This window comes from Erinaceus europaeus, chromosome 3, assembly GCF_950295315.1.
Source record: "Erinaceus europaeus chromosome 3, mEriEur2.1, whole genome shotgun sequence".
Lineage (NCBI taxonomy): Eukaryota > Metazoa > Chordata > Mammalia > Eulipotyphla > Erinaceidae > Erinaceus > Erinaceus europaeus.
Genome location: NC_080164.1, coordinates 121,240,873 through 121,255,624, shown reverse-complemented (window position 1 = coordinate 121,255,624; position 14,752 = coordinate 121,240,873). Strand labels below are relative to the sequence as shown.

The following is a 14,752-nucleotide window of genomic DNA, read 5'->3' as shown; positions in this document are numbered from 1 at the left end:
GGAGAGACACCAGGGCACCAAAACTTGCCTCAGTACAGTGGGGTTGGAACCTGGGTTGTACACATAGCAAAGTAGGCACCTCCCCAGATGAGCTAGGTTGCTGGTCCAATGTTTCTGACTTTAATGCTGAAAAACACAAATGCTGCATAAAATCAGAAGAGAAAACAAAATCTCTTTCACTCCTACCGCTAGTATTTTATCTCTAGCACCGCATGTGGTTTTGTGAGTATTTCTGATCAAAGACATGAAAAATTCACTGGAAAGGAGCTGAGGATATATATCCAAAATTTTTCAACTCTAGTGTTTGGCTCTCTGCAATTGCTGTCTGCTTCCTAACACCCTTGCCTCCAGTATATATCTTAATTCAAACACTATTTCAACTATAAATCCCTAAGACAAAATTTTGGTTATCCATTTAGTGTAGAAATGACAGCAGCTCACATGTTATAATGTGCAAGAACTGGGGTTCAAGCCCCTGGCCCCCACCTGGAGGGGGAAAGCTTCAGTGAAGCAGTGCAATAACCCTGGAGGCAAGAATAATAACCCAGCAATGACCCTGGAGGCAAGAAACAAACAAAAAAACTGTCTCTTTGTACATTATAGTATAAACCCCAGGTATTCTAAATGAAAACGAAAGAAAATGGGGAAGCACAAGGGGGAAACTACAGAGTTATGCAATAGAAGTGTCATGGGGTTTGCCATCAGATACCGTTCTCTATAGTAAGACTAAAATCAGAAATCTGACCTCTTTTTTTTTTTTTTAAGCATTTTAAATTATTTATTTATTTATTTTCCCTTTTGTTGCCCTTGTTTTATTGTTGTAATTATTATTGTTGTGGTTACTGATGTCGTCATTGTTTGATAGGACAGAGAGAAATGGAGAGAGGAGGGGAAGATAGAGAAGGGGAGAGAAAAAACAGACACCTGCAGACCTGCTTCACCACCTGTGAAGGGACTCCCCTGCAGGTGGGGAGCCAGGGGCTCGAACCGGGATCCTTCCGCCGGTCCTTGCGCTTTGTGCCACGTGCACTTAACCACAGCGCCACTGCTGGACTCCCCAATCTGACCTCTTTCTAATGTGTCTGTTCAATATATTACTTTTCAGTCTGTCTCTATCTGTATTTGAAATGGAAGTTTTCCAAGTTTAAAAAAAAAAGTAATTTCACAGTGTATAGTTGTCTGTATAACTAAATAGACATTTATTTTACTGTTAAACAGATCATTTGTACAATACCTCTCAATGTTGAATTTCTAGCTCCAAAAGGTTAATGGGAAACAATTATTCCCTGAAAACTTGAGTTTTTGTTTTGTTTTACCAGAGTACTGCTCAGCTTGGCATATGGTGGGGATTGAACCTGGGACCTTTGATGCTTCAGGCACGGAAGGCTTTTTGCATATCAATTATGCTCTCTCCCCAGTCTAATTTGAATTTAATTTTAACCAAATGTTTTCTTTTTATAGAGGTCCAAGAAAGTACAATGTTAAAACGTAAATTTAAGCTACTCATGTTTATCTTTAGTTTGTCTAGTAAACAGGTAGTTTAGACTGCTCCAGAGGTTAGACAATTTTTGGGTACACAGATTTTTGGTGATGGGACTGGTGAATAAATAAATAAACAAACAAACAAAAGAAAGAAACTGATTGTTAAAAATCAGCTAGGCAGGTTGGGTAGATAGTGGTTCTGCAAAGGACTCATGTCTGAGCTTCTGAGTTCCCAGGTTCAAGTCCCAGCACCACTAGAAACCAGAGCTGAGCAGTGCTCTAGTCTCTGAATCTTTCTTTATATCTCTCATCAAAATCAAATAAAATATTTTTTTAAAAAATCAATCAGTAGAACAAGGAAATAAAAACCCTATGAAGTACTAGATTGTTTCCTATCATTAAAAATTTAGACACGGTTTTCTGGACGTTTTATTTATTTTCTATATTTATTTATTTTCCCTTTTGTTGCCCTTGTTGTTTTTTATTATTGTTGTTGTTATGGATGTCGTCGTTGTTGGCTAGGGCAGAGAAAAATGAAGAGAAGAAGGGAAGACAGAGAGGGGGAGAGAAAGATAGACACCTGCAGACCTGCTTCACCGCCTGTGAAGTGACTCTCCTGCAGGTGGGGAGCCCAGGGCTCAAACTTGGATTCTCATTTTATTCTGTTTCTTGCACTTTGTGCCATATGTGCTTAACCCGCTGTGCTACAGCCTGACTCCCCCTTGATTTCTTTTATTATTTCAATTTCTAATCATTTGAAATTACTGGTTCTTCTTTTTTTTTTTTTCCCTTTGTCTTTGCTCAACCTATGGTAAAATTCAAAATCGACAGTATGTATTTTCTTCTGTATCCTCTATGATAGATTTTAAGATACTGGAAAATCCCCCTTTGTCTGCCTTAATCAAAGGATGTGCCATATACGATTCAGGTTGTAGCTTCATGCATTTCTCATCACACAGCTCTCCATGAAGATTCAAACAATGCTACTAGAAATATTTACACGAGACAAACAGTTCGGTTTTGGCTCATTCAAGAATCTTGCTCAGAAAACAGACACATACTACAACTTTAAAAATTAATTCTGAGACACTCATACACTTTTTTTTTTGTAACTCAAGGAATAGTTCATATTCTATGACTTCAAAAATGAATGGGAATTTCATAAAAAACAAAACATTCAAATTAAAGCACACAAAAAAAGGCATCTTGGCTGCTTTCTGAAAATGTGGTTTTTCTTCTCCAAAGATTCAGGAAGCTTTGGAGGCTGTTTTAAATAGTACTGGTATTATATGAAATTCTAACCCTGATGTCTTCTAACCCTAGTGCAGTCTGAAATTTACAGTCAAAGGCAACTGTCCAGCTGACAACCAATTGTTAAAAGATGCTAAGAGTCTTAAACACTACTGAATGCACTTCAAGTCATATCTCAAAAGACTGCTTTGTGTGCCAGAAAGTTGACCCTGTCTAAAACTTTCTCAAGGCTAAATCTGAGAAACAAAATCTGTACCAAACACAAAAGGTGAAATCTGAGTACTGATAAGATTGCATCAGAGGTCAAAGGCAAGAAATCACTTTTCCTAATAGGATCTAAAATGTCTGATTTGTCTTATGTTTTCTGTGCTGCGGATATGCCTAATCATCAGAAAGATGTTTATGAAGATTCTTCTCCCCATAAGGGCTGAGAATGGACTCGAGTTGAAAGACCACTATATTAAAAGCAAAGCAATCTGTAGCACCAACTCAATTATTGTTGCTTATGGTAAGAATTAAGGGGTAGAGGCTGAAAAATAATTCAGCAAAAGTTCTGATAAAAAAGTTACAAGGTAAGAGTCCACAAAGGTCTCAAATATATCGATAGTGGAAATTTCTGGGTCATCACAATGACCATAAATATCTTGTGGAAATCAATAAATAATTGATTCAATGGTTAAGGATTACCTTATTGTGTTTACAAGACATGCTTTTAAGAGTCCACCTTCATTAAATACATAAGAATATTTAAAAATATAAACACTGAATATAAAACTATTTTCTAATCTCACTTGATAATCTGTATTATGAAAAAACCAAGATGTTTTTCAAATATTTTCTAGATGTCAGTCTATTTATATCCAGATGTTGTATCCTAACATTATCATATCCTCACATTAGGGCTATATCTTGATATAGTCCTCATATTATACCCCTCATATTAACTATATCATCATGTACAGTCTTATAAATAGTCATGTTTACCTTAACTTACTCTAACACAAATCACTACAATTTTTGTAACATTTTAACACATGATCAAAACTAAGTTCTTTTCAATCTTGATTAGGAGCAAATGTGATAATGGCATCAAATGTTTTCTTTAGAGGTTTAAAGAATCCTAAACAAGAACCTACATTTTCTAAAATAATAATTATAGAGGGGAAAAAAATTCCCCCACCTCTCTCAGCAAAGGACAGAAAGGGTAGGAGGTAAGGATGAAAGGTTTTCAGAGCTATTAACAGTTTCGAGTATGGGAGTATGGGTACTCCCTGCCTCCCAACCTGCCTTAACAATAAGGGTGGTGGAGTCCTAGTGAATGGGGTCTGACCATACCTTCATGGGTAGGCTCTGGGTCAGGTGTAAGAGAGATGTCATCCAGCTCTCGCAGGCAGAGCCATTCTCCATCCATGGACACTCGGAATTTGCAAAGGTAGATGGTCTCCATGGCAGCCTGTGTGATCTTGTCAGTGGTGGGGGTTGGCATATCGGTCGGAGGTGTCAGAGCAGACATGATGACTCAGCTGAGACCACAACACACACACAACACACACCAACAAAAATAAATAAAACCTCCTCACCAAACCCCCCCTAAGTCCAAAGCTCTGAAACAAAAGCTCTCAAGAAAAGGGGTGTGGGAGGCTTACACTTACACACACACACACACACACACACACACACACACACACACACACACGGAAAAATACCTTATGGTTTAAGAACCAATGGTTCAAGATAAACAATTCTATCTTTTCTCATAGACAGCTCCTACCACTTATTAAAGTAAGATGATGCTTGTCTTCTCCCAGCTTTCTCTTCTTTTATCTTCCCTTCCCTACCCCCTTCTTTCAGTGGAGCTATCAGCTTTAAATCCTGCACAGTCGACGCCACGTTAGCTGGCTTAAAAAAAACTGGTCTCTGCATGAATAAGTGAAAAATCCTCCTTCTTTGTGCAGGAACAAAAAAACACAAAAGGGAAAAAAAAAGATGGATGAAAAAATAAAAACCTGTATTTTCAATTTAGCTTGAAAAAATCCTGAACTGCAGAAATCACTTCCAGGGTCTGCTCAGAGGAGGTGGGATGCTGAGTTCTAATAGGATTGGTTGTGCGCAGTAAGCAGGGTGTTGACCAAAATGGCTGACTAATGAACTGAACTGAAAATTCAGGCTCATGTGACCAGCTGCTCTGAACACAGGGCAAGCAAGCAATTCCCAGGATGCTTTATAGATTCTGCAGCTGATGCAGGGAGAGCAATTAGGCTGCTAGCTCTCATCCTGCACAACCCACTTCCAGACTGTGCTAGTCAAACTGTGATCAGACATAACACAATGCACATATCCTCATCAATTCCCCTCACTTTGAGATACAGTAACTGGATTATAAAAGGACAATTAATAATGGGAAATACTCAATGACAAAGACTGTAAAAGAGACAGATTAATTTAACAAGCACCTATTTAACTTCTATGTACTACCTTTATACAAATAGTTATTAAAATTCTTTTGTGTGCTAAAGGTGATGTTTTAAGAAAAGCTGGAGCAATTTTCATTTGAATATCATACTGAAGGCTTTATAATTTCCTTCTCCCAGGTACAAAGACTTTTTTTTAGACTAGACAGAAACATAAGAGAAAAAAAAAAAAGACTGGGTCAACCTACTCTGCCACTCTGGTCCAGAAATGAGTGCAGCCTAGAATATTCCCAGCTTGATGCAGAGGTTACAAAGGCTCCTGTGCTAAATATGAATAGATGCAGGCCCCAGGTCACATTGATGAGGTTTACAGTTAATAATATTTATATACATTCCTTTTGGAAATCATCAGGAAATACAGTAAGGTATCAGGCTACAAAATTAACATTCCTCTATGCAAACACTAAGCTAGAATAAACTGAAATCCAGAAATCAATTCCTTTTACTATAGCAACTAAAACAATAAAATAACTAGGATTAAACCTAACCAAAGAAGTGAAAGACTTATATACTGAAAATTATGAGTCACTACTCAAGGAAATTGAAAGAGACAGAAAGAAGTGGAAAGATATTCCATGTTCATGGGTTGGTAGAATTAACATCATCAAAATGAATATACTATCCAGAGCCATCTACAAATTTAATGCTATCCTCATCAAGATCCCAAGCACATTTTTTAGGAGAATAGAACAAATGCTACAAATGTTTATCTGGAACCAGAAAAGACCTAGAATTGCCAAAACAATCTTGAGAAAAAAGAACAGAACCAGAGGCATCACACTCCCAGATCTCAAATTGTATTATAGGACCATTGTCATCAAAACTGCCTCGTACTGGAACATGAATAGACACACTGACCAGTGGAATAGAATTGAGAGCCCAGAAGTGAGCCCCCCACACGTATGGACATCTAATCTTTGACAAAGGGGCCCAGACTATTCAATGGGGAAAGCAGAGTCTCTTCAACAAATGGTGTTGGAAAAACTGGGTTGAAACATGCAGACGAATGAAACTGAACCACTGTATTTCACCGAATACAAAAGTAAATTCCAAGTGGATCAAGGACTTGGATGTTAGACCACAAACTATTAGATACTTAGAAGAAAATATTGGCAGAACTCTTTTCCGCATACATTTTAAAGACATCTTCAATGAAACGAATCCAATTACAAAGAAGACTAAAGCAAGTATAAACCTATGGGACTACATCAAATTAAAAGCTTCTTCACAGCAAAAGTAACCACTACCCAAACCAAGAGACCCCTCACAGAATGGGAGAAGATCTTTACATGCTATACATCAGACAAGAGGTTAATAACCAACATATATAAAGAGCTTGCCAAACTCAACAACAAGACAACAAATATCCCCATCCAAAAATGGGGGGAGGACATGGACAGAATATTCACCACAGAAGAGATCCAAAAGGCCGAGAAACACATGAAAAAATGCTCCAAGTTTCTGATTGTCAGAGAAATGCAAATAAAGACAACAACAAGATACCACTTCACTCCTGTGAGAATGTCATACATTAGAAAAGGTAACAGCAGCAAATGCTGGAGAGGGTGTGGGGTCAAAGGAACCCTCCTACCCTGCTGGTGGGAATGTAAATTGGTCCAACCTCTGTGGAGAATAGTCTGGAGAACTCTCAGAAGGCTAGACATGGACCTACCCTATGATCCTGCAATTCCTCTCCTGGGGATATATCCTAAGGAACCCAACATATCCATCCAAAAAGATCTGTGTACACATATGTTCTTGGCAGCACAATTTGTAATAGCCAAAACCTGGAAGCAACCCAGGTGTCCAACAACAGATGAGTGGCTGAGCAAGCTGTAGTATATATACACAATAGAATACTACTCAGCTATTAAAAAAAAAAAGGTGACTTCACTGTTTTCAGCCGATCTTGGATGGACCTTGAAAAATTTATGTTGAGTGAAATAAGTCAGAAACAGAAGGATGAATGTGGGATGATCTCACTCTCAGGCAGAAGTTGAAAAACAAGATCAGAAAAGAAAACACAAATAGAACCTGAAATGGAATTGGCGTATTGCACCAAAGTAAAAGACTCTGGGGTGGGTGGGAAAAGGTCCAAGAAGGATTCAGAGGACCTAGTGGGGGTTGTATTGTTATATGTGAAACTGGGGAATGTTATGCATGTACAAACTATTGTACTTACTGTTGAATGTAAAACATTAATTCCCCAATAAAAAAAAGAGAGAAGAAAAAAAAAGAAAAAAAATTTATATACATTCCTCATATCAGGGAGCTACTCTGACCCCTAATCCAGCTTTCTAATCCTATCCTCAACTCTGACACCATCTTCCCAGACAATAATTTTAGCCAATCTGCATGTTAGCTATCTAGCTCAGGCAAAAATCACAAAAGTCATGGGCCCCTTAGAACATACCTAAAAGACTTCCTAGCTTCTTTCCACACAAAGACCCCTAATTTCATCTGCTCTATTCCTACCTTTGGGTTCCTTTTATTATGCTACCATGATTCCATCCTGACTTCACTGTGCAGACGACTTCATCAATGTATCTTGGAAACTCACCTCCCCAGAGCCCTACCCCACTAGGGAAACACCCATGTCCAGTGAAGAAGCAATTACAGGAGCCACACCTTCCACCTTCTGCACCCCATAAAGATTTTTGGCCCATTCTTCCTGAGGGATAAAGAACAGGGAACTTCCGTTCCAATGGAGGAGATGGGACATGGAACTCTGGTAGTGGGAACTATAAGGAATTATACCCCTGTTACCTCAGTCTTGTTAATCATTACTAAATTACTAATAAAAAAAAAAAAAGAGGGCAGTCGAGCAGTAGTGCACACAGCGCAGGTAGCACAAAGCGTAAGAACCAGAGTAAGGATCCCGGTTCGAGTCCCGGCTCCCCACCTGCAGGGAAGTCACTTCACAAGCTGTGAAGCAGGTCTGTAGGTGTCTATCTTTCTCTCCCCCTCTCTGTCTTCCCCTCCTTTCTCCATTTCTCTCTGTCTTCTCCAACAACAACGACATCAATAACAACAATAACTACAACAATAAAACGACAAGAGCAACAAAAGGGAATAAATAAATAAATATTTAAAAAAAGAACTTCACCAGTGTGTCCACCGATGTGTCCTGGAGCCCTGCGACACTAGGGAAAGAGAGAGACAAGCTGGGAGTATGGATCGACCTGCCAATGCCCATGTTCAGCAGAGAAGCAATTACAGAAGCCAGACCTCTCACCTTCTGCATCCAATAATGATCCTGGGTCCTGCTCTCAGAGGGATAAAGAATAGGAAAGTTTTCAAGGGAGGGGATGGGATACAGAGCTTTGGCGGTGGGAATTTTGTGTATTGTACTTCTCTTATCCTCTAGTCTTGTCAATATTTCCATTTCTTTATTTTTTTAATTTCTTTATTGGGGATTAATGTTTTACATTTGACAGTAAATATAATAGTTTGTACATGCATAACACTTCTCAGTTTTCCACATAACAATACAACCCCCACTAGGTCCTCTGTCATCCTTTCCCAGGACCTGTACCCTGCCCCCCCACCTCACCCCCACCAGAGTCTTTTACTTTGGTGCAATACACCAACTCCAGTTCAGGTTCTATATGTGTTTTCTCTTCTGACCTTGTTTTTCAACTTCTGCCTGAGAATATTACCAATTTTATAAATAAATAAAAAGAAGAAAGAAAAAAAGCTAGGGCCAGGCAGTAGTGCACTTGTTTAAGTGCACACACTACAGTGTGCAAGAGTCCAGGTTCAAGCCCCTCCCTGGTTCCACCTGCAGGGGAAAAGCTTCAGGAGTGGTGAAACAGGGCTGCAGGTATCTCTTTATCTCTCTTCTTCTCTATTCCCCCTCTCCTCTTAAATTTTCCCCATCTCTATCCAGTAATAAATAAATAAAAAGAAAAAAAGGCGTGAAGTTAAAAACACTTTTAAAAACACTTCTCAGTGATAATCCCCTTTCCTGATGTTGCCATTTTAATTAAATCTGCACTAAGAATGTTTTTATGTTTCTAATCACAAGGTGACAGTGTTATATTTTAAAAGTTCTACCATCCTGTAATGTCCAAAAGTACACATTAGCATATTTTCTGAGCATTACCAACCAGCTCACCCAACTGACTCACATATCAAGTTTATCCAATGAGGCATTTAAATGCTTTGGTAGTGCAAAGTGTGGTCCTTCACTTCTGAGCTAGGAAAATAATGGAGGATGTGGAATGATAAAGACTTTTCATTGAAAATGTGAGTGTGAATAAAAGCGTTTTTCCAGGGAGTCAGGCAGTAGCTCAGCTGGTTAAGCACAGGTGACGCAAAGCGTAAGGACCAGCGTAAGGATCCGGGTTCAAGCCCACAGCTCACTGCCTGAAGGGGAGTCGCTTCACAAGCAGTGAAGCAGGTCTGTAGGTATCTTTCTCTCTCCCTGTCTTCCCTTTCTCTCTCCATTTATCTCTGTCCTATCCAACAATGACAACATCAATAACAACAACAATAATTATGACAATAAAACAACAAGAGCAACAAAAGGGAATAAATATTTAAAAAAAGAAACTTAAAAAATATTTAAAAGTGCAAGCACCGGCATAAGGATCCCGGTTTGAGCATCCGGCTCTCCACCTGCAGGGGAGTCGCTTCACAATCCGTGAAGCAGGTCTGCAGGTGTCTATCTCTCCCCCCTCTGTCTTCCCCTCCTCTCTCCATTTCTCTCTATCCTAACAATGACGACATCAATAACAACAATAATAACTACAAAAACAATAAAAAACAAGGGCAACAAAAGGGAAAATAAATAAAAAATAAACATCTATTTATTATATATATATATATTTTTAAAAAGTGTTTTTCCATTTAAGGAGGAATATACAACTTTAAGAAATATATACTGAGAGTCAGGTGGTAGCGGGTTAAGCGCAGGTGGCACAAAGCCAAAGGACAGGCCTAAGGATCCCCGTTAGAGCCCACGACTCCCCACCTGCAGGGGAGTCACTTCACAAGCGGTGAGGCAGGTCTGCAGGTGTCTCTGTCTTTCTCTCCCCTTCTCTGTCTTCTCCTCCTCTCTCCATTTCTCTCTGTCCTATCCAACAACATCAATAACAACAACAATAATAAATAACAATGGCCAGTAGTACTTCACCTACTGTGCCACATCCTATTTTTTTTTCTAGCCCTAGTGGTTAGCACACAGTATTGTCATATTCATGTGAAATGAATAAATCTATTATGTATAGAATAGTAGGACCTGCATAAGAGTAATGTGTTTGAACTATAAATAACTTGAGTTCTTCAAATTTGGGGTTTTTATGAACTAAAAGGGAGAGTAGAGATACACCGTTGCAAGAATATAGAGTGCTTTAGAATTACTTATTTATCCCGGTTTGAGCCCCGGCTCCCCACCTGCAGGGGAGTCGCTTCACAGGCGGTGAAGCAGGTCTGCAGGTGTCTATCTTTCTCTCCTCCTCTCTGTCTTCCCCTCCTCTCTCCATTTTCTCTCTGTCCTTTCCAATGACATCAATAACAACAACAATAATCACTACAACAATAAAACAACAAGGGCAACAAAAAGGTAATAAATATTTTTTAAAAATTAAAAAAATTAATGGACCTACCCTATGACCCTGCAGTTCCTCTCCTGGGGATATATTCTAAGGAACCCAACACACCCATCCAAAAAGATCTGTGTACACATATGTTCTTGGCAGCACAATTTGTAATAGCCAAAACCTGGAAGCAACCCAGGTGTCCAACAACAGATGAGTGGCTGAGCAAGTTGTGGTATATATGCACAATAGAATACTACTCAGCTGTAAAGAATGGTGACTTCACCGCTGTCAGCCGATCTTGGATGGACCTTGAAAAATTCATGTTGACTGAAATAAGTCAGAAACAGAAGGATGAATATGAGATGATCTCACTCTCAGGCAGAAGTTGAAAAACAAGATCAGAAAAGAAAACACAAATAGAACCTGAAATGGAATTGGCATATCGCTCCAAAGTAAAAGACTCTGGGGAGGGTGGGTGGTTGGGAAACATGAAGGATGATAGAGGACCTAGTGGGGATTGTATTGTTATATGGGAAACTGGGGAATGTTATGCATGTACAAACTATTGTATTTACTGTTAAATGTAAAACATTAATTCCCCAATAAAGAAAAAAAAATTTTAATTGGGAGTCGGGCAGTATTGCAGCGGGTTAAGCGCACATGTGGCGCGAAGTGAAGCACAAGGACGGGCCTAAGGATCCCAGTTCGAGCTTCCAGCTCCCCACCTGCAGGGGAGTCACTTCACAAGCTGTGAAGCAGGTCTGCTGGTGTCTATCTTTCTCTCCCCCTCTCTGGCTTCCCCTCCTCTATTTCTCTGTCATATCTAACAAAGCTGACATCAATAACAACAATAATAAAACAAGGGCAACAAATGGGAAAATAAATTTAAAAAATTTAAAAAACATATATCCCAAGAAGATTTATTCCACTCTAGGGATTTCTAACTAAATTCTAAAAGTTAAAAAAATATCTTTGAATATTATTTAAAGTTGCTTCATTCTAACTTGAGACTGGGTTCAAAGGGGGGAAAACACAAAAAAACCTAAAAGTCTGATTCTCTGTAAACAGGCATTTATGCTGTCAAAAGGAAGACAAACTGGTAAGATGTACTATAAGTAGTGTGTTTCTTTATACTTCTGGAAAAATAGAAAGTTATTAAGTAAAACAAAAGTTTACAGGTCTACTTATTTCTGTGTAAGTCTCTTCCAATATAACCAACCTCTGGTTTCTTTTCATTCTATCAGTATTCACTGAGAGCCAGCACTGCACACACAAACAGCACTGGGTATGCAGCAGTAAGGCAGGATCACTTTTTGCAAGAAAGCAGGTTTACATATCCAAATACTGAACACAAACCCTCATTTAACACATTCAAATTTAATTACAGTTGAGGCTCTTCTTTCTTTTCGTTTTTTTTTTTTTTTTTGTCTCCAGGGTTACAGTTGGGGCTCGGTGCCAGCACTAAGGATGCACTGTTCCTGGAGGCTATTTTTTCCCCTTTTGTTGCCCTTGTTGTTTATCGATGTTGTCATTATTATTATTGTTGCTGTCGTTGTTGTTGGATAAGACAGAGAGAAATCAAGAGGGGAAAGGCAGAGGGTGGGGAAAGATAGACACCTGCAGACCTGCTTCACCGCTTGTGAAGCGACCCCCCCACACACACACACACACACACACTTGCAGGTGAGGAGCCAGGATCCTCACGCCCGTCAGTGTGCTTTGCGCCATGTGCGCCTAACCTGTTGCGCTACCGCTCTGGCCCGGAAACCCTACTTAGACATACTTTCCTTTCATACATTAAAACTTAAGAGAGATACAGAGTTCTGGTGGTGGGAATTGTGGAGTTGTACCCCTCTTATCCTATGGTTTCGTCAGTTTCCTTTTTATAAATAAAAAATCAAAAAAAAAATCATGAGGACTCAAGCCATACCCTAATTCAAGTTGGATGTGCTAAGATCGACCCAGTCTGGAAAAGAGAAATTTCCCATGAGTGGTCATCCCACTTCCGGTTATCTTGTCCATCTCCAAACTCTCTCCCTTTACACTGTCTGAACTGGAAGACGCTTTGAAGAGGGTTAAACCGGGAACAGCTGCTGGCTATGATAACATCACCCCAGAACTCATTCTTAACCTGGGTCCCGCAGCAAAGAAGTGGCTCCCTTCATTCCTGTCCCACATCTTGGAATCTGAATCTATGCCCAAAATTTCGCGTCGTGCGAAGATAATAGCAGTTTTGAAACCAAAGAAAGACCCAACACTGGCCGCCAGCTATAGACCAATTTCTCTCCTCTCCGTGTGTTACAAACTCCTTGAGAGGCTGCTTCTGTCACGTATTTCTCATCTTACAGAGAAATTCCTATCACCCGCCCAACCTGGTTTCCGCCCAGGAAGATCTACCTGCGAACAAGCCCTGGCCCTCTCAACTTACATTGAAAATGGATTCCAGAAGAATTTAAAGACGGGTGCTGTCTTTGTTGATCTCACAGCAGCCTATGACACGGTCTGGCACCGTGGTCTCCTAGTCAAGATCTCAAGATGCCTGCCTCCATGAGTGGCCAACACTATATCATTTCTTCTCCAAAACAGAAGATTCCGGGTGCATCTGGGTGACAAGTCTAGCAGATGGAGACTTGTCTCAAGTGGCCTCCCCCAGGGCTCTGTTCTGGCTCCTACGCTATTTAATATTTACATCAATGACCTCCCAGAAACTTCTTCAAGGAAGTTCATCTACGCCGATGACATCTGCTGTGCAACTCAGGCATCCAAGAAGTTCGACATCCTCGAGGAAACACTCACGAAAGACATGTCTCTGATATCTGATTACCGTAAAAAATGGTGACTAATCCCTAGCACTGCAAAAACGGTATCATCTGTTTTCCATCTACACCATGCCTCGGCCTCGCGTGAGCTTAATGTGCGGCTTGGCGATACGAGAATCCGGCATGAAGCCCAGCCAGTCTATCTTGGCGTTACTCTCGATCGCACTCTGTCATTTCACGAACATCTCATAAAAACTGTAGCAAAGGTGGGCGCGAGGAATAACAGCATTGCAAAACTGGCCAGCTCCTCATGGGGCGCGAGCGCTTCCACACTACGATCATCATCTCTGGCATTATGCTATTCCACTGCAGAATACTGTGCCCCAGTATGGTTCCGTAGCCCCCATGTCCACTTGGTCGATTCCAAATTATATTCCTCCATGAGGATAATTTCTGGAACCATCCGTTCCACCCCGGTTCCATGGCTGCCAGTTCTTAGCAACATCGCCCCGCCAGATATTCGTTGGGATGCGGCATCATCTAAGTTCATTTCCCACGTCTACGCTGGACCGGACCTGCCAATATACGTGGATATCTTCGCCCACCCTGTCCAACGCTTGACGACTCATCACCCAATCTGATCCCCCATGCCTACACTGAACTTCTCTGTTCCAGTCTCTTGGAAACAGAGTTGGCAGTCAGCTGAGGTAAAGAACAAACACCTCATCACAGACCCCTGCAAGCGTCAACCCGGCTTTGACCTAGCACGTTATGATTGGGCCCTCCTCAATCGCTGTCGAACAGGCCATGGCCGGTATGCCGCTATGTTCCACTGCTGGGGAGCCAGAGACGACCCGAACTGCCCCTGCGGCTACAGACAGACTATGACCCACATAGTCAACGACTGCCACCTCTCCAGATTCAAAGGAGGTCTCGAAACTTTACATCAGGTTCAACCTGATGCCGTTGACTGGCTACGGAAGAAGGGCAAACGCTAGAAGAAGAAGAAAGCCATACCCCTGGAATTATTGAAAATTATGTTTAAGAAACAATATAAAAGGGCAATATTTATAAAAATGATAGCAAAACATGGCTAGGCTATCAACCTATGACCTTTCAAAGCTATAAAATATATATGATTTTCTGGAAAAAAAAACTTAGAGAACACAGTAGTTTTTAAAAATCTTTAAATCAGAAGCTTGGCGGACCAGGCAGTGGTGCACCTGATTAAGCACACACACTACAG

The 14,752-nt window shown here is 40.4% G+C and overlaps 1 protein-coding gene across 14 annotated transcripts in view; it reads right to left on the bottom strand.

Annotated features, from left to right (window-relative positions):
• Positions 1 to 14,752, bottom strand: part of RUFY3 (RUN and FYVE domain containing 3) — a 103,804-nt gene that overhangs the window by 79,692 nt on the left and 9,360 nt on the right. The window contains exons 1-2 of one of the 14 annotated variants that reach the window (XM_016188353.2): positions 4,440 to 4,927; positions 4,069 to 4,256 (exon numbers count right to left, since the gene is read on the bottom strand). The exons of 8 other annotated variants lie outside the window; for them this stretch is intronic. In XM_016188353.2, coding sequence (XP_016043839.1) covers positions 4,069 to 4,246 — 178 coding nt within the window. In that variant the 5' untranslated portion in view covers positions 4,247 to 4,256; positions 4,440 to 4,927. Of the gene's footprint in view, positions 1 to 4,068; positions 4,928 to 14,752 lie in introns of those variants that run through there. 5 more of the 14 variants (XM_016188354.2, XM_060187828.1, XM_060187829.1 and 2 more) reach the window with 5 other exon arrangements.